The 26,394-nt window shown below is 36.9% G+C and overlaps 1 protein-coding gene across 5 annotated transcripts in view; it reads left to right on the forward strand.

Annotated features, from left to right (window-relative positions):
• The window catches only part of AFG1L (AFG1 like ATPase), a 225,986-nt gene that overhangs the window by 137,872 nt on the left and 61,720 nt on the right, over window positions 1–26,394 (forward strand). For all 5 annotated transcript variants that reach the window (XM_059401156.1, XM_059401155.1, XM_059401157.1 and 2 more), the window contains one exon: window positions 26,086–26,168. In XM_059401156.1, coding sequence (XP_059257139.1) covers window positions 26,086–26,168 — 83 coding nt within the window. The remainder of the gene's footprint in view (window positions 1–26,085; window positions 26,169–26,394) is intronic.

Here is a 26,394-nt window from a genome sequence, read left to right on the forward strand (position 1 = left end):
TGGAAAGCAGATGACAGAGATCAAACATTCACAGAATTCATATTTCTAAGAGAGAAAAATAATATAGAGGAATAATACATTTTTCTGGTGCATAACTGAACATCAAGGATAAAGGAAGTGTCCTATGGTTAATTAGAAGAAAATCAGTGGGAAAAAAATCAAGCTGGATTGAGACTTACTTGTTACAAGTAGATATAGAATAAAATAGATTTTACTTTGTTAAAAATAAATATATGCCCTCTTGTTAGCTAAGCTGTCATGAAAATCTAAGCCTGTAAATACATATTTTTGGATATGTGGTGTCACAGGAGTGTACAACTCATGAAACTAATTGAACAAACTACTTTAAGATTAAGTCAAAATTAATAACCTGTAGGTGGAGATATTATGGTAAGAAAACATTGGTGATGTCACTGAATCTGATTAAATATTGTCTTACTCTGGTCTGCAAGTTAGTAAAATTTTTTCATAAGCAGGTGGGAACTTCTGTAATTGAGTTAACTGCAGAATGCTAAAGAATATAGAAAAGGGGCCCCAACCCACACTAGCCGTTTAAATGGAGTAGCGGTACATCTCAGGAATATTTCCAAAGAACAAATGATGCTTAAAAGAAATAAGCATATAATAAAATTTACCAGGCAAAGTGGGAAAGGGCAGTCCTCATGGAGAAGAAAACATAAGGAAAAGACAGAAGCATGAGAATTACCAGTTTAAGATTTTGTGATCAGTAATTCTTTGAGGTTTTCATAAAATAATAATGATCACTGTCCTTCTGTTTGCTTGAAACTTGGAAATCTATTTAAAAGTCAGATCTTTGTATTATTAGTAAATTCTTATTAATCTCTTACTGTGCCTAATTTAGTTAAACTAAACTAAATTTAAACTAGTTAAACTTTATTTTAGGTATGTGTATATAAGAAAATCTAGTATGCATGGCGTTCAGTACTATCTGCAGTTTTAGGCATCTTGGATTGTACCCCTCACAGATAAAGCCAGGGCGACTACTGTAATTTTAAAAAATACAGTACTTAATATCCCCGTCTATAAAAAGAAAGGTGGTCAATACTTTACAGGTACAATGATTATTATACCTGCTTCAAATTTGAAACCCCTGACTGATCATGTGACATAATGTCCTGATTTTGCTGATTTATTCTTAAAGAATTAAAGAATCTCTGTTGTGATTTTTAATAACATGTAGGCAGTTCTTCTAAGTAGATGAACAGACATAATTGTGAAAGCATGTGTTGGTGTCTACCTAGCACTATCCTATAAAGTTAAATACATCTGTCTCATTTTGGCCCTGTGGGACTGTGATCATCTATACCAGGAATATAGATATATACTATATGTATGCTATATATATAGTATATATATATATAGAGAGAGAGAGAGAGAGAGATCTCTATATAGAGATCTCGAGTTCTATATATCTCTATATATCTCTATATCTTGAGATACACAGATCTCGAGATCTCTATATAAACTATAGCCAGTGGCCAAATCTGGGCAGCCACCTGTTGTAAATAAAATTTTATTGAAAAACGTCATGCTTATTCATTTATGTATTGTCTTTGGCCATTTTCACACCACAGCAGCAGAGTTAAGTAGCTGTGGCATGTATAGCCTTCAAATCCTAAAATACTTACTATCTGGCTTTTTACAGAAAGTTTTCTTATCCCTGATTTATACAACATGCAAAGGAAAGAGAGATAAGTGTTTAAAAGAAAATATGTATAGGGACGCCTGGGTGGCTCTGTGGGTTAAAGCCTCTGCCTTCGGCTCAGGTCATGATCCCAGGGTACTGGGATTGAGCCCCGCATCGGGCTCTCTGCTCAGCATGGAGCCTGCTTTCTCCTCTCTCTCTGCCTGCTTCTCTGCCTACTTATGATCTTTGTCTGTCAAATAAATAAATAAAATCTTAAAAAAAATAAATGAATATATGTATGTAGCACTTCTTTTCTGTAAAATACGACTTGTTTTATGTGATAGAAAGCATGTGTCCCACATAGATTCATTACATGTGTAGGTCTTGCAGAAAGTGGCATTTAAGAACTTGCTATATATGGTTGATAGAAGGGATGAAGCTTGGGGAACCACAAGGTAAGAAGGTGGTTCAGTATAAGTTTCAAATAATTTGGTAAGTTGAGAAATACCAGTTTTGTTAAGATCAACTTTCTTGGAAATATCTTCACTTTTACACATTTAAGAAAATAACATCTTAAAAGTGTGTTCATTGTATAATATACATTGAACATAATTTCATCCCATTGTAGACTTTATTTAAAATCATGTGGTTGAAGGGAAAAGAGGACCAATTGGTATTTTGAACGGAAGAATAATTTCTTAGGTTAATTTCAACTGGACTATTATTATTGGCTTTCTTGATACATAGATTGCCTGGCAAGCACTGTTCTTCTCATCTGACCAAATTCCAGCAATCCATGGTATTTTGAACAGCTGTTGTATATTTGAGTAAAATCTGTCTCTCTACTCCATCACACTTAAATAAACCATTGTGTATGATGCATTCCATAATGAGCCCTTTAAGAAATAAATGCTAATCATAATTTTAGAGTTAAAAAAAATTCCCCATCTGAATTTTAGAGAATTCCAAAATTCAGATGGAGAATTTTTTAAAACTTTTTATGATTTTTTTAAGGACTTTATTTTTAAGTTAATCTCTACATCCAACATGGGGCACAAAATAACAACCCTGAGATCAAAAGTTGCATGCTCTACCCACTGAGCCAGTCAGGCATCCCTTTTTATGATTTTTTTTTCTTTTCTTTCTTTTTTTTTTTTTAAGATTCATTTTTAAGTAATCTCTACACTTAACATGGGACTGAAATGAACAATCCCAAGATTGAGAGTCTCATGCTCCACCGACTGAACCAGCCAGGCACCACTTTATGATTTTCTTTTCTTTTTTTTTTTTTTAAGATTTTATTAATTTATTTGACAAAGAGAGATCACAAGCAGGCAGAGAGGCAGGCAGAGAGGAGGAAGCAGGCTCCCTGCTGAGCAGAGAGCCCGATGCGGGACTTGATTCCAGGACTCTGAGATCATGACCTGAGCCGAAGGCAGCAGCTTAACCCACTGAGCCACCGAGGCACCCCACTTTATGATTTTCTTAATCAGTTTCATAGTATGGACAGATCTAAAATACTCCCCCCATGGGAAATGTCCCCATGCAATATTTTACGTAGTGTTTTGCCACATAGTGATAGATTCTATTATCAGTAATCGGTTATTTTAACTTTAATTCACACTAACACTTTAACAAACTATTTTCTTTATTAAATTCAAAATCTTCTATTTAAAATTAAAGGAGTTAAAAATTAAATTAAATTAAATTAAATTAATTAGGTGATTAATAGTTTACCAAAATCACACTGTAAGCTGGTCATAAATATCACAAATCACACGGTAAGCTGGTCAGCAAGGCATTCTACACTATCATTTTCTCTTTGACGAATGTTAGGTGGTGAAATAGAAAAAGAAGATACTGCATTAAGTCTTATAAATATGAATTTCTGTTTTCTTGATAAAGAGTTGTCCATTTGGAAAACATCATAATCTGACTTGGTTTAACACTTGTTGGGTATAAATATGCAACACATAAAAACACTTTATAATCTGAAGTAGTAATAGCTTTGTTATTATTACTATTTTTATAGTATTTGTTTAATATTCAGGTAATAACTTCATTTCTTCTACTTGGTTGTTAATGTTTCTCAGTTGTTATATATCCTTTTTCTAAAACTTACACAAAAAGCCATGTATTAGCTTTTGGTTTTGTTTCCTGAGGGATTTTTTTTTTTTTTTTCCCTAAGAAATCTTGTATCCACAGTAAACTCTGAGAATATGTCCTATGTGATGTCTAGTTATAAACTTTAGAAAAATTGTTTATAACCCTTAGGTAAGACACTTTAATGCTCAGACTGCCCACTACCTGCATTGGGATTTATGAGCTTACTAAGTATATATTTGCCATTTCTTCCTGCCACAGTTTTCATGTTACTGTTGAAATTGATTTGTCAGTTTGTTCATTATAACTTGCAAAACTGGAGCTTTCAGATGGCTAAATAATCAGAAACAGCCTTTGAGGTCATTGTCAGCCCCACTGACAAACCTCCACTGTGTTGTCACCTGAGTCAGTGTAGCAAGGATTAACCCTTCATTAGGGCGACATAATATCTTTATTTATGAGTTAACTTTTTATCACTTAAGATCGGAAGAAAGAAAATATAGGAAAGTAGTAGTCTGGAATTGAAAAGAGTTCTGACTTCCCCCACAAACTACTAAAGTGTTCATTTGAACTTCAGTATTTAATGTTTTAAGAAACAAAAGTGACTGTCTTGCGGAACATTCCTGTATTTTGCCATGTTAGGCTAAAGAAATGAAGGAGATTTATTTTCATAAGCCTATTCCATATGTATTTGAGAAAATATATTTAAGCAAATTGGCTCTTGTAACAGGCATTAAACTTTATTTGTGGTGGTGGTTTTGTGCTGTGTCCTTGAAATGAATAGATATCTAGAATAAATTTGTTGTAGTGTGGATTTAAAATGTAATTCTTGTCTGTCTTCATATCAGAATGTTCACTTTCTGCTAGTCAGGGTCTGCCTATAGATAAGTCATTTTGAGTGTATGCTTTGTATTTTCTGTAATATTCTTACATAAAATGAAAACAAAGACTTTCCATGAAATGTATAAATTATACATGTGTATTTAGGTAATATATAAAATACAAAAATGATATGTTTGCATCAAATAGGACTACAGCAAGCTATTGCTTATGTGTATTATATATAAAATATGTACTGAATTCAAGTATGTCTTGAATTCTCTTAGAATAATAAATAGTTATTTTTGGTTAAATTAGAAGAAATCAGTTCCTTAATGGTGAGAATGGTTGAAAGGAAGTGTGTCTTAAATATGAATTAGTTGTTTCTTTGACTCATGAGATAAATTAGTTTAATTACACGTGGCAATTTTCTTGGCTAGTGATGTAATGTGAAATCAAATTCTCCCTTTCCCCTCCCTGAAAACTCAAGCCCATTAATAGAACTTTTAAGCTCTTTGTCATAGGCCACCATGGAGGTCTGCAGAGAAGAACTTTAATCCAATAAACATTTCATTTAGATCATGAAAAGAAAGCATGAGGAGAAGCTCCTATAAGAGAGGGTGTTACTATGATTCCAGCCATGAAGAGATGTGAGGAATTTGCCAAATTAACCAAGAGGTCCTCATATTTAACGCATAAATGTGTCAAAACTAACAGAATAATTATTTAATTTGCTTGAACTTTATATTGAGAAAACTCAAAAAAGCCACAACTGTTTTCTTCAAAGCCTTCACTGTTGGGCTGGATGGACAGGGCAAAGGGAGGTTGTGAGAAATCCAGATAGCAAATAGCACTGGCCGAAGCCGGGCAGAAAAGGGAGTAGATAATTAGACGTAATTAGCGTGTATGAATTGTTGTCTCTCTGCCCTTAGCTTGAATAAATTTTGAAGAAAAAACCCTGGTGGTGAAAATCCTTTGATGTAGGAAGAGTCATTGTGGCTTGGCAGCATAAAGGCAGTGTTTTATACTTCTTACATAATGGTCGTGACACAGAAAGAGTGAATGGACTCTGCACCCCCCTGTCTGCTTTATAGCAAGGACTTTTGGATTCTCTTGAAACAAAATGCATCACAAGTTTTCAGTTGTTAGTAATGAGGTAGCGGACCTCATCAGTGCTCGGAGGAAGCCATCTTTAGCTTTTGTTTAAATCTTAATCACAGTTTTTTTCTTTCTGGGAAATCTGTTTTCTTAAATCAACACTTCTTTTCCCTTCTTTGCTTGCACTTCCAATAAGAGGAAGGAATAATGATGCAGAAAGCTAAATACAAGAGTTAAACAAAAATTATCACATAAAAGACATACATTTTTGTGTGGCTTTTTTTTTTTTAATACATTTTTGTGTTTTTAGTTCCATATGGGAAAGATGCTAGCGCCTTTTCGCCTCGGATTGGTAACATTCTAGGAAGGTCGTTTTAAAATAAAACGTATAAGAAAACATATAGAGAATGATTTTAGATTGGTTTTAGAAGGAACTTATTTTTCAAATTGCAATCACACAAAGTAAAATGGTAAATATGTTCCTTTTTCACTATAGTTCACTTTTAAAATTCTGCATGGTTAAAAATATCTCTCGGTAGATTTCCTGTAAACTTTACTTATTTGAAGGACATTGTGAAAATATAGGTTTGGGAACCTAGCTGTGTGCAGATATTCCGTATCTAGTACTGAGAAGACAGGAATTATTCTTGAGAAACATTGCATTTATTTTGGAATCTTCTAAGAACCTGAAACAATAAATCACCTAAAATGCAGTATCATTTAGAATAAACTATCATCAGTTTATTCTGATAGTTGGATTATGTTCACCTTGACTATCAAAAATATTTTTAAAGGTCTTCACCAAAAAAGAGAAGTTAACTATTTCAAAACTCTAAAGTAAATCATGAATGGGGGGAGGGGAGTTATTGCTGTTAAAAGAGTTTGCATTATTATCCTCCATAGCAGAGTAGTATTTCTAAGTAAGTTTATATTTCTGATAAGTTTCTATCCTCTTCCATAAACTGTTAGGTGTCACATTAAAAAAAAAAAATCTACCCTTTAACTGCTCAGATTTCCTTCTAATTAACATTCTTCTTTTAACATATTTTAATGATAAGACTTTCTGCAGTAGTCATCAAGATCCATGTGTTAATGTGTAATCTATGAATCTATTTTTATAAGTGTCACTTTGCTTTAGCGTATTTTTGTTCTGACGTTTTGATTCTGGATAGACTTCTTTCAAGCCACAATGCTCTGAGATGCTTTTGGCTACTTAACCCATTTTGCATATTGTGCCATTTGTAGAATAAAGTAGCCTTTTATACTTGAAGTTGATTTGAACTCTGAAAGGCAACACCTGAACATCTCACAAAACTGGATAATTATGGCTGATTGTGTTTTTCAGGTATAGGTCACAGGAAATTCATTTGGGGTAAAGTATGTACAAAGCTAAGAAATATGCAGATTTTCTGTTGTAGGATTGTGTAAAAATTATTTACAGTTAATACTTGCATAAAGGTTAGAAAGGTTGATGAAGTGATATTTAGTTTTGCTTTACTATTCACTGCATGTCAGAATGTAATTATGACTGATTCATGAAACTGTCTTAGAAACGAAGCATCTTTATTAAAATGCTGATCAAGATAAGAGCTGACAGTAATAAAGAATAGAACATTTTAGTCTTGTTGCTTTTGAATGATTGCTAATTACCCCAGAGGTCATGTATAGTGCTTGGTAGGATTCATTGACATTATTTCTTTTAAGTCTGCTGTTTCAACAACATCTGAGCATGAAGACACAAACTGTGTGCTGCTGAACAATAGTTTGGCCAAGTTTTTGAGGCTTCAATATATCCAAGAAACCTTTTTCTGCTTTAGTGAATTTAGCTTTTCTCTCAAAATGAGAGCATATTAGGGGTGCTTGGTACAAAATACTGTGTCTATTCTTTTACTATTGACTGTATCTACACTTCCCATTTTCAAGTTCAAGTTAAATATTATACAGCTTATTGAGACAGTGTCCTCTCTGAATATATGAACATAAAATAAATAACAAAATGTAGATTGGCCCTAAAATTAGAGTTAATAGAAAGGGCTCCTTAATGGATAATCGGAATGTACTTTCAGTAGTGTTCGGCTTGTTTTTGTTTTTGAATAAGTGTGTACTTTGTAATCTGTCTCTGAAGACATGTGAGTGTTCTTATAGTGTATTCCTCAGTCAATAATGATCATTAGGATTCATATATTATAAAGTTATGGTTGATTAGCTGATTAAATTCTGCCATAAAATCTTTTAAAATTCTTAACAGCTTAAAGCAAGAAGAAGCCATACAGTCATTTCACACATATTTTTGTGGTGTCCATGATACAGCAGAGGAACCATGGTTTAAGGAGGCAGTTCTTTCTAAGCCTAGCTCTTTTCCTGACTTTGGGCAAGTCTCTTGAGTCCACTGGAGTTTACATTTTTTTCATTTGTAAATGATGGGATTGGACTGCAAGATTGCTGAGACCCTGATATATAGTGCTATAAATTTTCAAAGAGATTGTTTCAGAAGTTGACTTATAAATTATTCTTTTTTTGAATTATGATAGATTTCCCCCCCCCCAACATTTTCTAAGTGTGGTGTTGCAGTCCTAGGCTAGCTATCTATGAAAGCTTAATTGCCCAAGTAGCTCAAATACTATACTTTTATAAGGTAAAATAGAAGAAAAACAATATTCATATTTCAATATGCATTTATTAAGTGCTTAGCTGCTGTGATGAAGCTGTCCTGAAATGAATCCTGCCATCAAGGAGACCAGGATGTTCTAGTAGAGCAAATAGGCACACCAGCAAATAATTATAGTATAGGAAAAGTATTATACTTCAATATAGAATGAGTTAGGAGTGATTAACTGTGTGTTAGAAGATTACAGTGCTAAGAATTATTTAAAAACATTGATAGACCCACAAATTTAAAAAAATTTTTCTGCTTTCTATAATGCTGGTGATTGTGGGGGATGAGTGAATGAAATGGAAATTTATGTGAATTCTGAATGGACTCCTGTATGTATCTGCAAATTTCAGAGGTTGATGAAACTGAACCTTTGTTTGTTTGTTAGGCCTTTTGTTTTCTTCACTTAGGTGTATCCCTGCCATCTCTCTTGGTTTAATAGTCATGCTTATGGTTTTGTTTTGCTCTAATTGGAATTAAGTGAAAATTTTCTTGAGAAAGCTGGACAAGGCTTAGAAGGGAAAGGCAAGGGCAGAGGGAGAAAGCAAAATATAGTTTCAGTGTATATGGGAAAAGACACCTGATGTAGCACTAAGTTATGAATAGTGAGAGCTGAGAAATATGGAGCAAGGACTATGTTGAAGCATCCTTAGAAATATTTATACCATCACTTTATACGGTCTGAGCAGTTGAGGCTCATGTCTAAGATTGCCTGGCTAGTGGCAGAGCCAAATCTAGAGCCCAGGTTTCCTGCTTTTTTACTGAGCATTCTTTCCGCAAACCGTGTTGCTCAATATGTGTGTGCACATGTGTATGTGTCTTTAACATTATATATTTGTTATATTTACATGTTGTAATCTTGTCTTTGGGTAGAATTAACTACATTCTCATCTGCTTTTATGAACAAAGAATTCTTTTTCTTTTATAAAAGTATAATCTACTTTATTAATCTACCTTTAGTTGTACACAATGATAAATATAGCGTGTTCAACCTTGTTTTAGCTAATAGCTTAAAATTTATTCTTCAGATCTTTTATCAGAGATTAGAATAAGTTACAAGATTGACTGAATTCATCTTCTTTCTCTTCCTCTTTCATCTTTCAATAAAAGTGCTAATGAACAGTGAAGTGGCAAAAAGCCGAGCAAATACAAGGCAGCAAGAGCAGAACCAGAGTTGAGAATATTTCTAAATGCTATCCTGGATGCTAAAAGTCTTAACAAGGTCTCTGAAAATTATTTTTTAAGCTAAATATTTTTAGATTCAGTTTTTATCATTCTAGAAGTTGTGATTACAGTATAAATGAATCACATGTATTATGTACTTTGTGTATTTATATGGTTTTATTTTTTTTTAAGATAGAGAAGTTATTGCTTGCCCCTGATTATTTGTATAAAAGAAGGAAAAAACTTGCGAGTAAAATTTACTGGATTTTCAAAAAATACATTTTGCAGAGCTGCAGATGTAGTGGGAAGTTCCCTTTGGCCTGAGGGTAGATTGCACAGTTCCTTTTTGTGGGAGGAAAAGAAAGCTTACAGGTGCCACAGTTATGGGTTGGTAGTATGGTTATAAAAAAGATTTTCAAAAGGCATATACATCAACTTCTTTCCATTCTGTGATGTCATTTTTATATTTTTCTTTCTTCTTTTTTTTTTTTTAACCTCAGGAATGAGGACTCTGGTTTTTTTGGATAAAGTAAACAGTGGGAGAAGCAGTGGAATATTAATTAAAGTTCTGTTGGTCATGACAGAGCTGGAAATGTATAATGGCTATAATTTCAATAACACAGCTATCAGATTTTTCCATATACCACTATTCTGGGACGATCCATGGAGTTCTCTAGGATCTTTCCTTTTATAAAATTTCATAAGAGAGAAATGAATACATGCTATATTTAAAAATCTGAATGCCACCTAAGTATCTCTTTACTAAATATCAAATGCCCCCCCCCCCTTCGCTACTTTCCCCTCTCCCCATTTCCTCCCCTCCTCCACTCCTATGTCATTCCTGCTTCCCTCCTCAGGAGTAGCTGCTGTTAAAAATTTAATGTAGCAGAGGGACATCAGTATCAGCATTGAATAAGACATCTTTTTTGTTTTTTTAAAGATTTTTATTTATTTATTTGACAGAGATCACAAGTAGGCAAAGAGAGACAGGGGGAAGCAGGCCTCCTGCTGAGCAGAGAGCCCCATGCAGGGCTAGATCTCAGGACCCAGGGACCACGACCTGAGCCGAAGGCAGAGGCTTTAACCCACTGAGCCACCCCAGGCACTTCGAATAAGACATCTCTTATTCATGGTCCCACCCACCCCCAATCAACAATAATTTGGCATCTATTCACAGACAAAAATGACTTTATGGGTGGTGTTGGATTTACCATCATATGACAGGGCACCTGGGAGGAGGCTTGCCTACCCATGTGTCAGGTAATAGGAATATAGACCTCGTCCTGGGTGTGGCCTTGCAGTGGTCTGTGAACCAGCACTAGCTTCTCTCAGTTGTGGTCTGGGAGTCCCTGGAAACCTGATCTTAAAACAGTCACCCAAGGATGAGAGAGCCTTTGTAGATATCCAGGTTTCTAGTAGAAGAGTTCCAACATACTGTTGGAGCAAAAAACAAACAAAACCTGGGTTTGGACACATTGGAGAAAGTAAGAGGAACAGTTTGATTTTCCCCCAAGGCAGCACAGCCTAGGGCCAAGAGAGAACTTCTTGGCCTGTGATTTCTCCTATAGGGGATCGTAAGAGGAAGTGAGTGATCACCCTGCTTCCCCAGCTGTGTGGGATGCTGCCTGAGGCTCATTTCTCTTTTGTCCCATCCAGAGTACTAAATCGTGAGCTGCATGGCTGGAGGGCAGGAAGAGGCTAGGAGAGGAGCACTCTGTTTGAAGGCATTAAAGAGAGGTGGATCCTATGAATTGCTTCACACACATCAAGAAGCCTGCTCACAAGCTGCTGGGGACCCTTGCCCAGATCCTCTGTTGGCTCAAGGGCATCTCCCGTGCTCTGCATTATCACACATATGTGCACGTGCAGACACCCACACACACCCTCACTTCATGGCTGATGCCCTGTATATGCTCCCAGTGGCTGTGATAAGAATGAGCTTTGGCAGATGGCTAGTGAGCATGTTCAGAAAGCCAGCCAGAATCTGCACATAAGGGAGAGATTACAAACTTGAGCGTTAAGTGCTCCCTTTGGGAAAATAAAAGGAAGGTTATTAGACTCAGGATATTGCAGGATTGAGAGAAAGCATATAAGCTTAAGAATTCAAGAAAGAGCAATAATTGTGGAGCACATATATTCATAGAAGGTCTGAGAAAGTCCCCAAATCCCTAGCCGGCTGATGGAAGGTATTTCTTTCCTGAAAGTTATTAGTAAAAACAGGAGGAGGGCTGCTACTTCAGATATGAAGACAATAGTACAAAAGTTCAAAGAATATGAAAAATCGTGGAATCACCGTTGTTTCCCAATAACTGATCCCAAAGACATGGGCTTCTGGGATTTACCCCATAAAGAATTCAAAATAGCTGTTTTAAAGAAACTTAATGTCTATAGGAAAACACACAAAAATAGTGCAAAAAATCAGGAAAACCATATACAAACACCATGATAAATTTAACAAAGAGAAATCTTAAAAAGAACCAAATGGAAATTCTGAAACTGAGGAATACAATTAATGAAATAAAAAAAATAAATAAATAAAAGCAATAGAAGGCAATCAACATTAGACTTGATCAAGTGGAAGAAAGAATCAGTGAGATTAAAGACAGGAACTTTAAAATTATCCAGTCAGAGAAGAACAAAGAAAAAAGGTTCAAAAAGAATGAAGAAAATTTACATAAACTACGAGATACCTTCAGAAGAAACAATCTGAATTATTGGGGTTCCACAAAGAGAAGAGAGGGAAAGGGGGGAGATAGTGTATTTAAAAAAATAATGCAGAGAACTTCCCAAATCTGGGGAGAGATTTGGATATCCAAGTTCATAAAGCTTGTAGGTCATCCAAAAACCTCAAAGAATTTTTTCCAAGGTACATTATAATAAAACTCAAAAGTCAGAGACAGTGAATCTTAAAAGCAACAGGAGAAAAGAAACTTGTTACTAGCACACTATAAGACTATCAGATTTCTCAGAAGAAACCTTACAGGCCAGAAGAGGTTAGGATGATATATTCAAATAATAATTCAAAATAATTCAAAATAATGGCAGAGAACTTCCCAAATCTGGGGAGAGATTTGGATATCCAAGTTCATAAAGCTTGTAGGTCATCCAAAAACCTCAAAGAATTAAAAAAACAAAAAAAACAAAAAAAAAACACCCACCCAAACCCTGCCAATCAAGACTACTCTATTCAGTAAAGTTATTCTTCAGAAATAAAGTATAGCAAAGACTTATTCAGACAAACAAAAGTCAAAGGAGGGGCACCTGGGTGGCTCAGTGGGTTAAAGCCTCTGCCTTCGGCTCGGGTCGTGATCCCGGGATCCTGGGATGGAGCCCCACATCAGGCTCTCTGCTCAGCAGGGAGCCTGCTTCCTCCTCTCTCTCTGACTGCCTCTCTGCCTACTTGTGCCATCTGTCAAATAGATAAATAAATAAAAATTTAAAAAAAGAAAAGTCAAAGGAGTTCATCATCACTAGACCTACTTTATAAGAAGTTCATCAAACTGAAATGTAACAGTAACTAGTAATATGAAAATATACAATACACTAGTGAAGTATAGTCAAATTCAGAATAGTCTAATTTTGTAACTTGGTGATGCGTTAGCCACTTAAATCAAGTATAAAGGTTAAAGAACAAGAGTATTAAAAATAACTATAGCTATAATAATTTATTGATGAATACACAATATGAAAATGGCTAAATTGTGACATCAAAAACAAAAAAGGGTAGTAGAAGGGTAGAGTTTTTGTATGAGATTGAGGTTGTTGTCAGTGTAAAATATACTGTTATATTCATAAGGTAGTTTATGTGGTAACCACAAAACAAAGGCTGCAGTAGATACACTAAAAATAAAGATAAGGGAATCAAAGCCTACCACTATGGAAAATTATCTGTTCACAGAGGAAGGCAGCAAGAGAGAAAGAAAGGAACAAGGAAACAACCAGAGTAAAACGTAAGATGGCCTTTGTAAGTCCTTACCTATTGATAATTACTTTATTTTTTTTTTAAGATTTTATTTATTTATTTGACAGAGATCACAAGCAGGCAGAGAGGCAGGCAGAGAGAGAGGAGGAAGCAGGCCCCCCGCTGAGCAGAGAGCCCGATGCGGGGCTCGATCCCAGGACTCTGAGACCATGACCTGAGCCGAAGGCAGCGGCTTAACCCACTGAGCCACCCAGGCGCCCCGATAATTACTTTAAATATAAGTGGATTAAATTCTCTAATCAAAAGGCATGGATTGTCTGGATAGATTAAAAACAAAAAAGGAATTCCTAACTCTGTACTGCCTATAAGGACACATAGCTTTAAGGATATGTGGGCTCAAAGTGAAGGAATGAAAAAAAGATGTTCCATGGAAGTAGAGACCAAAAGTGTGCAGGGATAGCTATACTTAAATCAGAAAAGAGAGAAGATAGACTTTAAGTTAAAAACTGCAATGAATCAAAGAACACTACTGTATAATAATAAAGGGATCAACTTATCAAGAAGGCATAACAATCATAGGTGCACCCAGTATCAGGGGACCTAAGTTTATTAAGAAAATACTAAAAGGTCTAAAGAGAGAAATACACAAACAGCACAATAATAGTAGGGGGCTCCAACAAATGGGCAGAGGAACCATATAGACATTTTTCAAAAGAAGACCTACAAATGGTCATATGTGCATGAAAAGATGTTCAGCATAACTAATCATCAGGAAAATGTAAATCAAAACCACAATGAGATGTCACCTCAGTCTGTTAGAATGGCTACCCTCAAAATCACAAGAGATAAGTGTTGGGAAGGATATAGAGAAAAAGAAACCCTTGTGCACTGTTTGTGAGACTATAAATTGATGCTGCCCCTAGGGAAAACAATATTGAAGTTCCTCAAAAACATTAAAAGTAGAGCTAGCCTATGATTCAGCAATTCCACTTCTGAGTATATATGCAAAGGAAATGTAATCATTATCTTGAACAGACATCTGCACTTCTGTGTTCTTTGCAGCATTATTCACAATAGCCAAGGTGTAGAAACAACCTAAGTGTCCATCAATGGAAGAATGGATAAAGATGTGGTGTGTCTCTGTGTGTGTGTGTATATATATATATATACACACACATACAATGGAATATTCTACAGCCACGAGAAGGAAACACTGCCATTTGTGACAAAGTAGATGGGCCTTGAGGGCATTACACTAAGTGAAATAAGTCAGAGAAAAACAGATACCATTTGATATCACTTATATGTGGAATCTAAAAAAGCCGAACTAATAGAGACAGAGAGAGTAGATTGGTTGCTGCTAGGTGCTGGGGAGCGAAGGAAATAGAGAGATGGGTACAAGCTTTTGGTTGTAAATGATTAAGTTTTTGGTATCTAATACACAGCATGGTGAATACAGTTAACAATACTGTATTATTTGCTTGAAAATTGCTAAGTTAGGTCATAAAAAAAGATATGGTAATTGTGTGAGATGATAGGGTACATATTGCAAAATGATAGGTAATCATTTTGCAGTATGTTAAGTTTATCAGTGGTACACCTTAACCTTACAAATGTTATGTCATTTATATCCCAATAAAGCTGAAAGAAAATCTGTATCTTTCAAGCATTTTTCTGTACATTTATATGTATACAGATCTCTATATATACCTATGCATATAGTTTTGTTGTAAATTAATGGAGTAATAGTTACACCTTAATCTGACTTGTGCTTTTTTATACCTTCAAGATATCCTGGAGATCTTTTTATAACAGATATAACTCCAGCTCTTTTTTTTTTTTTTTTTTTTTTTAATGGCTGCTTTGTATTTCTACTAATGGCTGCAGACCACTGTACTCCCTTATCTGATCAAACCCCTTTAAAAATCTCTGGGCCAAAAAAAAAAAAAAAAAATCTCTGGGCCAGGCAGAAACCTTGTGCTTTTTTATACCTTTTTTAAAAATAGCTTTTATACCTTTTGTCATTAATATTTTTAAACTAATCTGTTATTTTTGGGTACTTAGGTTTACTATATTTCTTTTCAAATAATGCTTTAAAAAACCTGTTTACAAATGCATTTTTAATCACAGGAGTTAACGTTTTTGAAGGATAGGATCCTAGAATTGGGATTTCTGGGTCAACAGTTCTGTGTAATTAAAGCTCATTAGGTTTTGTCAATTTACACTTGTGTATTAGATAACATTGAAAATTAAATGGAAATTAAATATACAAAGAGTAGGTGATTTTTTTAAAGAAGCCACATGTACCCTTGAAAATTAAATGAAAATTAAATATACAAAGAGTAAGGTGATTTTTTTAAAGAAGCCACATGTACCCTCCAGAGCACAGTAGGTTGTAAATAAATAAGTGACAAGAAATCATGTGGCGTTAATGTGAGGTATTCTGGGAATTTTACTGGATGTTGCTTGTACATATCGAGTTAAGTATCATGTTATTTCAAAAATCATAATGGCCAGAATATTTAAGGATGGTTGAATTATTGAACTGTGTGAATTTTGTTCTGTCTTTTTCTGAATATAGAAAATACGTGCAGTGCATGGTCTGCAGACCTGAGTTTAGTCTCTGCCCCCTAAGAGCCAAATAACTCTAGACAAGTAGAGCAAAATATTTGCTCTTTCTGAATTTTAAGTACTTCATTGGTAAATCGAGGCCAATAATCCTATCTTTAAAGGTTGTTGTAAAATTATGTGTTCAATAAATGGTGGTTATAGTTATTTTTATTCTTTTGTGACAGTTTTATAAAATATAAAGATAACCATGATTAAACATTTATATATAACATTTTTATGGTTAAACATATATAAAGGGCAGTGAGGCATCTTCTATTACAACAAGCAGAAAACACATAAACTCTATGTAGCATCCTATGTCTCAAAAGTTTCCATTTGATAGTGTAAGGATGGGACTTCATCAATTCTGATGTGCTCCCCTCCCTGGCACATAATTATTTAAGTTACAAATTGGTATCTTAGATCATTCAAATTAAGTCTTATCAGGAAACCAGTCTACTAACAGTACCTAAGGTCTTGACCAAGTTGACAGAGGCGTTCTTGTTCTTTACAATTTCCTACTTCTTGATAGTCTAAAGATGATAGTTAGCATACTTTAGTATACTAGAGTCCAAATATTTTCTAAGAATCAATATGTCTCAGGGAAAGAATATAGAAGGGGAAGTAAGTCATTGGCCTTTTGAACAAGGTCTCTGGTTACATAGTAGCTGTTGCCACAGTCAAATGTTTCACCTTTCCTACTATAGATGATGAGAGTGGAGGTTTGGTTTTGAAGGGCCACGGTTTTATCTCAGAGTTCCAAATACGGACAGGAAAACCCTACAATTGTTGTGCTGGGCTTCAGTTCTGTACCTGCTAAGTTTGATCAGATATGACTCCAGATGCTGGTGCTTTGCCTCTTTTTTTTGGAAAATATTTTTAGTGAAATATCCAGGAACTCATTATTTCAGAGAACTATTGGAATGATCCAAATCATAGTGGTGCTCAAAAAGATAAGAATGTAGCTTCAGGAACACCTGGGTAGCTCAGTGGGTTAAAGCCTCTGCCTTCGGCTCGGGTCGTGATCCCAGGGTCCTGGGATCGAGCCCTGCATCAGGCTCTCTGCTCAGCAGGGAGCCTGCTTCCTCCTCTCTCTGTGTGCCGGCTTCCCTGCCTACTTTGTGATCTCTACCTGTCAAATAAATAAATAAATAAAAATCAAAAAAAAAAAAAAAGAATGTAGCTTCATTAATAATATGAAATGTGAGTTGAAAACCCAACTTATAAACTTAGGGTCATCTAGTTTAAGATGTTGGAATCTTCTGCTGGACAAGTCACTCAAGTCTCTTGTCCTTTCTGTATGTTCTCAAATATTTATTTTCCCTAAGGAAATTTATTTCAAGTCCTCTTCATCTAATCATACTACTTCAGTTACAGAATATTTCTCTAATCCACATTAAGTTTTATCAATCTTTTGTTTACTTAGTATTCTATTTCCTTTATTTTTGACAACTCATATGCTTTTATGTCTTTACCCTCATTGCAAAGTAATGGTGATTTCTTTTCATCTCATTTTATCCAACATAAACAAGAGAGGAATCAATGTTACCAGTCTCCGACTCTTTGATTCTAGGGCCATAAACACCAACCCTGGGTGATTCTGTGGCTTTAGTTATTACCTATGGTGGATAATGTGGTGGTTTTCTCCAAAATTCATTCCACCTTTCTTTTACTATGTAATAGCCATGTGATTTGGATGGGACCAACTGCAGGCGGGACCAGATTAGGCTAAGCCAGTGGTTCTCACTGCTGATAGCTCATTAGAATGACCTAAGGAGCTTAAAATAAAACAGACAGAATCAGCCAATGTAAGCCCTCCTCTGCAAAAATGTCTGGGAGTATGACCCGGGCATCAGTACTTTTTAAATAATTGCCAGCTAATGCTAACATGCATCCAGTGTTGAGAACCACTGGTCTACCAACCAGGATATTTCCATCTTCCCAGCCATTTGCCTTGGTTTAGGAGACTCAAAGTTAACTTGTGTCTTTTCCAAGCTACATGAGTGATTGTAGTGGGCATAAGGAGCCTAATCAGCATAGCGCAGGACTTTTGTTGTATGAATGTGGCTGTGTTCCTGGTTTCATCTCTTTCTCATTGAAGAAATCCTGCCATGGGATGAAGCTCTTACTTTGGAGGAAGATACAACTCTTTGGCTGAATTTTCTGTCTCTGAGTTCTGATAAAGACTAATTGAGCAGGCAGTTCTTGTTCTCTTGGAGTTTACCTTCCAAGACTGACAAGATCAGTTTAGATGATCAGGTACAGGTCACAAAAATAGTGGACTGTGAGTTAAGCAGACACTTTAAACATAGAAAACATCCTATATAAGGGAAGACTACTATACTACCATCCAGTTGGATGTAGAATTTAGTATAGGTTGAACATACCTCATACACCGTGTTGCACTAAATACTTAAAGGAAACTATAACGAAATCATACAGTATGGACCTCTAGAAGAGCAAGTAGCATATGTATGCTGTGTGGAGGTAATTGACTTGGGATATGGAAGGAGGAATCGGGGAGCAAGAAATAATCATGTAAATTGTATGAGGCTAAGGACAAATGATCCTGTAGCTACTGTGTAATAACTCAGTGTGGCATGGTGAGAAGGTCACGGATTTGGGGTCGGGAGTGACCTGGGCAAATCATGACTCAGTCACCTACAAACTATGTGGTCTTTCTAGAGCTCTCTGAATTGTGAAATTACTGTGTTTTCCCCTCCAGCTGTGACCGCAGAAAGAGGCAGTGTGAGGTTCACATTATAAGCAGGTGTATACAGCGGTGCTTTTTAGCTTTGGTCCTGGCTTTTTTTTTTGGTCACAACTGTTCTTTCCTTTTTTACTGTTTTTAAAAAATGTCTTTCTGTATGCTTATTATAAGAGTGTTAGTATTGTATTAGTATGCTTGGGCTCTCATGACAAAATACTACAGACTGGTTGGCTTAAACAACAAAAACGTATTTTCTCACAGTTCTGGAGGCTAGAAGTCCAAGATCGAGGTGTTGGCAGGGTTGTTTTCTCCTGAGGCCTCTCTCCTTGACTTGCAGATGGCTGGCTTTTCCCTCTGCCTTCACTTGGTCCTTCCTCTTTTGCATGTCTGTGTTCTAATTTCCTCCTCTTATGAGTACACCAGTAATACTGGATTGGGCCTGCCCCAAAGACCTCATTTTAATGTAATCACCTCTTTAAAGGCTGTCTCCAAGTACAGCCACACTCTTCAGTACTAGGGGTTAGGACTTTAACATACGAATTTGCTGGGAACACAGTTTTGGCCTTTGCAGTGATTTTAAAAAAGTAATCTCCTCCATAAATTTCCTCAACTGTAAAATGGGGATAAAAAATTACTCTGTGTATGATTAGTTGAGGATTATGTGAGGTAAGTTCAAGTTAATACGCATTAACACAAGTGAAACATAATAGCACTTGGCAATGGTTAAATTATCTTACTTTCCTGCTTTTTGGAAGGGAAAAGAAATTCTGAAATTGCTTGGTAAAAAGAAGAGATACAAACCTTACCTGCTAAGGTGGTAGGGTATGGGTATTTTAAATGAGAAACAAGTAGGGTATCCAGGGAAGTAGGAGTGGGGCAATGGGAAAAAAATTTTTTTTAATGTATTTTGGAATAGATGAGCAAGAAAGCAAAGGAGGCAGAGTGGTTTGTGGTAGACTCTGAGGCTTGGGTCTACTTCAGAACTAAAAAAGCCTGAACAAGAACTTAGCTGTAATAAGTGTGAGAATTTCAGGATTGTATTAAGAATTTTAGACTGAGGGGTGCCGTGGGTGGCTCAGTTGGTTAAATGTTGGACTCTCAGTTTCAGCTCAGGTCATAATCTCAGGGTTGTGAGATCAAGCCCGTCATTGGGCTCCACACTTGGTGCAGAGTCTGCTTGGATTCTCTTTCCCTTCCCCTCTGCTCCTTTCCCTGCTTGTGCACAGGCCTGCACATTCCCTCTCAAATAATAAATGAAATCTTTTTTAAAAGATTTTATTTATTTGCAAGTGAGAGTGTGCACGAGTGAGGGGAGGAGCAGAGCGAGAGCGATAATCTAAAGCAGACTCCCCACTGAGCATGGAGCCCCACTAGGGGCTCGATTTCACAAACCTGAGGTCATGACTTGAGTAGAAATCACGAGTGGGCCACTTAACCAACTGATCCCAATAAATAAAATCTCAAAAAAAAAAATTTGAGACTGAAAGTGATCATAATTCAATTCCTTTATTTTATAGAGGAGAAAACTGAGGGGGAAATTAAGTAATAGGCTAAAATCGCACTTTTGGGAAATTGGCAAAGAACTTATCAACTTTGAAGAATGAGATCCATGAGTGGGAGAAGAAGAAAATGGTAACTTTGAGGCAAATATCTGAGTTCTACCTGGCTGTCAGAGCAAAAGCTTATTTATAATATTTCTAGGAACCAGGGAAGTACCCAGTATATAGTGTTCGGTGTTTGTTAAGTTAATCCAAAGTAGATATTGAATTTACAGAGAACTTGTTAAGCCATAAATGTGTATTTTTTTGTGATATAAAACAATGTAGGGGACATCTCTAGTATCATCCTGAAAAATTAACATACATCTCTAGTATCATCCTGAAAAATAGGGGACATCTCTAGTATCATCCTGAAAAATTAACATACAAAAAATATTACGTGAATAATTGAATTTCTAAGACTGGTGGATATAAGCTGAGTACTCAAAAATCAACTGTATTTTTTTCCACTAGTAGCAAACACACACTTGGGAGTATAGGTTGCGCATTGCCTTGGAACCCTGACAGTGTTTACTAAAGCTAAGTGGACGCTTACCCAATGGCCAAGCTGTTACTTTTCTAGGTGTGTATCCAACAAGAGCATGTGCATGTGTGTGCCAAGACTCACGTGCAGAAGTGTTCATGACTGCATTATTGGAAAGAACAATAACTAGAAACAACCCAAATGTCCACCAACAGTAGAATGAGTTGATAGATTGTGGCTTATTCATGTAGTGTATATGACACACCAAACTGTAACTATAGACAACATGGGGATGGGTGAATCTCACAAACCTAAAGGAGCCCAGTCGTAAAAGAATACATACTGGGTGGATCTACTCAAGTAAAACTCCCCAAAGAGGCAAAATCCTGCATTGCTAGAATCAGAGGACTGGTTACCTTTGAAGAGGTAGAACAGGCTAGTAGGGGGGACTTCACCGGTGCTAGTAATGTTTTGTTTCTTGACTGAGCTGGACATTTACGACTTGTGTGCTTTTCTGCATTTATGTTATATTTATATTGCACAAAGCTTAAAAATATGTCCAAATGTAACGTGTTGAATTTTTATGTATCATTGCTTTCGCTTAAAAGTGGTAACACATTATTGTTTTGAATGTGATTGATTCAGGTATCTTTGGATGTACACCTGCTTCAGCATGTATGTCTGGATGTATATCCTGCCTCAAAAAGAGACCCTCCCCTTCGAGTCTCCTTTTTTCTTTTTTGGCTCAATATCTTTCTGTACTCTTACTTGTCATTTACTTATACAATTACATTCTTAGCAAACAAACCAGTACAGTGCCAGTGTAGCTTTCCTGTATTTAAATCTAGTTATTTCTCTCATAGAACGTTTAAGATATTGGGAAAGAGGGGCGTCCGGGTGGCTCAATGGGTTAAGCCTCTGCCTTAGGCTCAGGTCATGATCTCAGGGTCCTGAGATCGAGCCCCACATCATCCATCATCCGGCTCTCTGCTCAGCAGGGAGCCTGCTTCCTCCTCTCTCTCTGCCTGCTACTCTGCCTACTTGTGATCTCTCTCCCTCTGTCAAATAAATTTAAAAAAACATAAAAAAAAATTAGAAAGAATTAAGCCTAGAACTATATGTATAAATAAGATCCCAGCTTCTCTATCATCATCTCTGAACATGTAGAAAAAACTTGAAGGATATTAGCTATAAGCAAACTTTTTTTCTGAGAAGGGGATAGACTTTCATTTCTACTTTTACACTTTTAGTATTGGAATTTTTTACAGTGAGAGTGGGTCACTTTTTTAGCTTAAAAAGATATGGTTTGAAAGTACTAAGTTAAAAGACAGATTTTAGTTATTTAAATATTTTATTTCCTGCAACTAGAAAGGCCTCCACCATATTTTCCTTTAATGCTTACTTATTAAAAATGTATAAAACTGATCAGTTTAGTATTGTCAAAAAACTTCAATAGTGTATATCTTTTAAGTTCCTATTCAATATAATCATTTAGATAAGACATAAAACTTTGAGTTATGTGTTTTTTTCTTTTTCCAAATTTTCCATTGTAAGCAATATACTTTTTAATAAAGAGTATTTAAGATAGGCAAGACTTCAGTATTTCAGTCTTTGCTTACGAGGTTAATATGTTGTGGTTTTACAGGATTTTCTCCCCAATATTTATTGTTCTTTTGTTCCAACTTGGAAGGGAAAAGCCAGACTAGAAGCTATATAAAGTTATTTTGTGAGATGGCTATTTTTCTGATGATACTATTCATAGTTGCTAAAAATACACACAGTAGATCTTGAGGAAAATGCAAACTGCTAGAAAATGGTTCTTTTAGTAGCACATTTTTCTTTGCAAAGTCAAGGCCTTTCACTCATGCATATGCTCCCAGGGGTGTGTTCACCTCCCTCTGCTTCCTCCCCAAATTTCCTAATTGCATTTTTAGATTGTGTAATTGTGTTTGTCCTTTGTAGATGTAAATATACAAACTATTTTAAAATAAATTTCTTTTGGTAGCCGATTAGTTTTATTCATTGCAATTGGACGGTGATAAGAGGTCACAGGTCTTGCAACTATCCCTGGAAATTAGGAAATTAAATCATGCCCTTGTGACTAGATTCATCAACTTGGAAATAGCTTAGCTCTCACCCTCCTCCATCCTTCTGCAAAGTGTTCTGAAGAACTTAGCTTCCGTGAATAAAATCTGAAAATTTGAGGTTTATTTTTCTTTAAAAGTATAAACGGAGTGTTAGTATTTTTCCGACAATTAAGAGCTAAAATCTGAGGGCTTTGGTTGTAGTTCTTTTTGCTGCTGATTAGGTATTCCTTGGTGGTGATTAGTGAATGTACAAATGCAATCATTCAGTAGGGCTTAATCACTCCTATGAGAGAGAAGTTAGTTACCCAGAAAGAGAAATTGAAGCTTGTATAACTTCCATTAGTTTTATTTTTTTAATAGCAAAAAAATAAAGAAGAAAAAATTTTGGCTAAATTAGGAATATTGGGTCGTGTAAGATAAACTGTGGTTTAAAAGAAATGGAGAGCCTGGGTAAATATGCTTACATGAATATATTGCCGTGCTATTTATTTGTATTGTCTGTGGTACGACTAGCTTATGAAACACCGGTCCTTATGGCGGCCGGACAGGTTTCTCTCGGAGACAGAGTTTGAGCTGCTAGCTAAAACAAGACTATCTCCTCCCTGTCCTGGGTGGCTGGGCCCCCAAAATGATAGTCTGGGCAAAGGGGAGGAGGTCTCTCTTTTCCCAATTTTGGTACATTACTTGAAGTTGAGAAGAGAGGTACCCAGCTATAGCATAAAAACAAACAAACAAATAGAACAACAAAAACAAACAAACAAAAAAAAAAACATCATCTGAGGCAAGAGGAGAGTAGAATGCGTGTGCATGTATTTGAGCGATACCGTATTCCTTTCTGGGTTTGAGCCACTTGGAATGGTGAGCTGGGCGGGGGGTGGGGGTCTGTATAGTGAGGCCCACTGGCTGCTGGGGTCTAGCATTGTAGGGTGACATGACTTTGTTAGGCCCAAGGGTTGTTTGTCACAGGTATGATTCAAAAGCTGTTTTGCAGACTTCCCTAGAGGACCATCAGGGATTATTTTATTTCATTTTTTAAAAATTTTACTTATTTATTTGAGAGGGCGTGCGCATGCGCGCTTGGGCACAAGTTGTGGGAGGGTGGAGAAGCCAACTCCCCGCTGAGCGGGGAGCCCAATGCGAGGCTCGTTCCCAGGACCCTGGGATCAGACTACTCCAGCGTTCCAGTCTAGATTTCTGGGTTATTCCTAAGGTGATCATCTGTCCCAGTTTGCCCAGGACTGTCCTGATGTAAGCCCCAAAAGTCCTGCATCCGGGGAAACCCCTCAGTCCCAGGGGGATGGTTGATCCCCTCTTGTCCCTTTTTGAGCCACTTAGCAGCTGCAGCACGGAAGGGGGGAAGTGTATTCTCCCTGCCCCTGTGCACAGTCTCTTCCCTGCAGTGCAGCGGATAAACAGCCCTCCGCTCTTGGGTTGCAGTTCAGCCCAGGATGCACTTTCAGAGAGGAAGAATGTTGCCACATTTCCAGTGTGCCTAGATTATCTATTGCTGTGTAACAAATGACTGAAGACATTAGAGGCTTAAAACAACATTGCCTTGGGGCGCCTGGGTGGCTCAGTGGGTTAAAGCCTCTGCCTTCAGCTCAGGTCATGGTTTCAGGGTCCTGGGATGGAGCCCCACTTCCGGCTTTCTGCTCAGCAGGGAGCCTGCTTCCTCCCTCTCTCTCTGCCTGCCTCTCTGCCTCCTTGTGATCTCTCTGTCAAATAAATAAATAAAATCTTAAAAACAACAACAACAAAAAAAACAAACAACACTGCCTCGTTATTTCTCCTGGTTTCCCTGGGTTAGGGATTTGAGAAAGCCTCAGCTGGCAATTCCGGCTCCCTTAGGACCCTAATGGCAACACCTGGAGCAGCTGGGGACTGGTCAGACGACACCTCTGTTTCATGTCATCCCGGGGCCCCTCCAGGTCATCCCAGCAGCCCCTCTTTATGGGCTGCTTTGAGCTCTCTCCAGTAAGTTTGATCATTACCTTATAGTTCCAGGTTCAGAGCAAGTGTTCCAGCCGGTGAGTAAGAAGCTGCTGCCATGATCACATAGGGTACTATCACAGAGCATCCTCTTGCCTAGTCACAAGATTCGGGGGAGGGGGAGCACAGACCCCACTCCCTGATGGTTGGGGTAGCAACATCACAGCATGTTGGCATGGGGAGATTACTGGAGCCATCTTTGGAAAACACAGTTTGCCACAATTACCTTGGCCCAAAAAAGCAGTTTTTCACTAATAAAGGTAATGAAGTTGTTAAAATACAATTTTTTCCTCATGAATTTTCATAAAGCAATTTTCATTTAGGATGAAAACAAAAAGATCAGCCTGTAAATGTTTTCTTGAATTGTTCTGAAAACCCTTGCTCACCATTGTTCTACTGGAATGAATATGTGTCTATAATATATAATATATATGCCCCCCCTTCCCCTTAAAAAGAAAGCCGACTGACCGAGATAGGTATAGCAAAAGTTCATAAGCTTCTACAGGAGGAGTTTCAGCATGTGCGTGTGTATGTGTGTGCATGCGTGCGTGTGTGCGTGTGTGTGTGGTGTGTGTGAGTTTCCATGCACATGTGCAGCCTGGACGGGGCGGGGCGGGGTGGGGGGAGATGGAAAGGAAAAAGTGATTGGGAGAGTGGAAGGACAAGGGTGGCACAGGACTCCGGCGGAAGGGAGGGTCTGTAGCAGGAAAGAACTCTAAAGACATTGATGGCTAGAGAGGGGGACTCCACAGGATAGGGGCAGTGGTGGTCATTTATGAGATGGGATAAGGGCAGTGGTGGTCATTTACGAGTGAAGTGCAGGTATACAGAAAGCATCCCTTCAGTAAGAGCATTTGGTTTAAAATGTGGCTACGACGTTCAGGCCCAGCTCCCTCCCATTGTGATGCTGAAGACACACGAGTTATTTTTTTTTTCTTATAGCTTCTTACTTAACGGTAACAGAAATTGGGGTTTAAAAAAATTTTTTAATGTAGTGCCGTCAGGTGGGGAATTTGCCAGTTAGCATTGTTATAGCAAAGTTTCAGAAGGGCATGCTGCCAATCTTCACTTTTTTGAACTGATTTCTTTGGGCTTGATGTATATTTAATGGTCAACTTTTATGATTCTTACTTGACGTCTCTTGTTTTGTCCTAAACACGTTGTTTTCCTGAGGAAAAAGTTCAAAGATTAAAAAAAGAAAAAGGATAGCCAAGAGATCATAATTCTGAGCCACAACTTGTTTGTGTTTCTGGGTTGCAGAAATACTGTAATACGGTCCAGCTCGATTCTGGGATCGACTACCGGAAAAGGGAACTTCCTGCTGCAGGAAAACTCTACTATCTGTAAGTTTTTCTTTGCTTAAATTTAATTTTCTAAGGTTAATACCGAATAATTAATCAGGAAAAGATGAGAAAAATAAGTAGGGTCATTATTAGAGCAGGAAAGGCTAGTTCTGAAGCCTGTGATTCTTAGAATACAAAATGTTATAATGTTAACTTCTCTAAACTGTGTTTTTTGCCATCCACATTTGCATGATTTATAATGTGTGGTTGGATGAAACCCTAATTA

This window comes from Mustela nigripes, chromosome 5, assembly GCF_022355385.1.
Source record: "Mustela nigripes isolate SB6536 chromosome 5, MUSNIG.SB6536, whole genome shotgun sequence".
NCBI classification, from domain to species: domain Eukaryota; kingdom Metazoa; phylum Chordata; class Mammalia; order Carnivora; family Mustelidae; genus Mustela; species Mustela nigripes.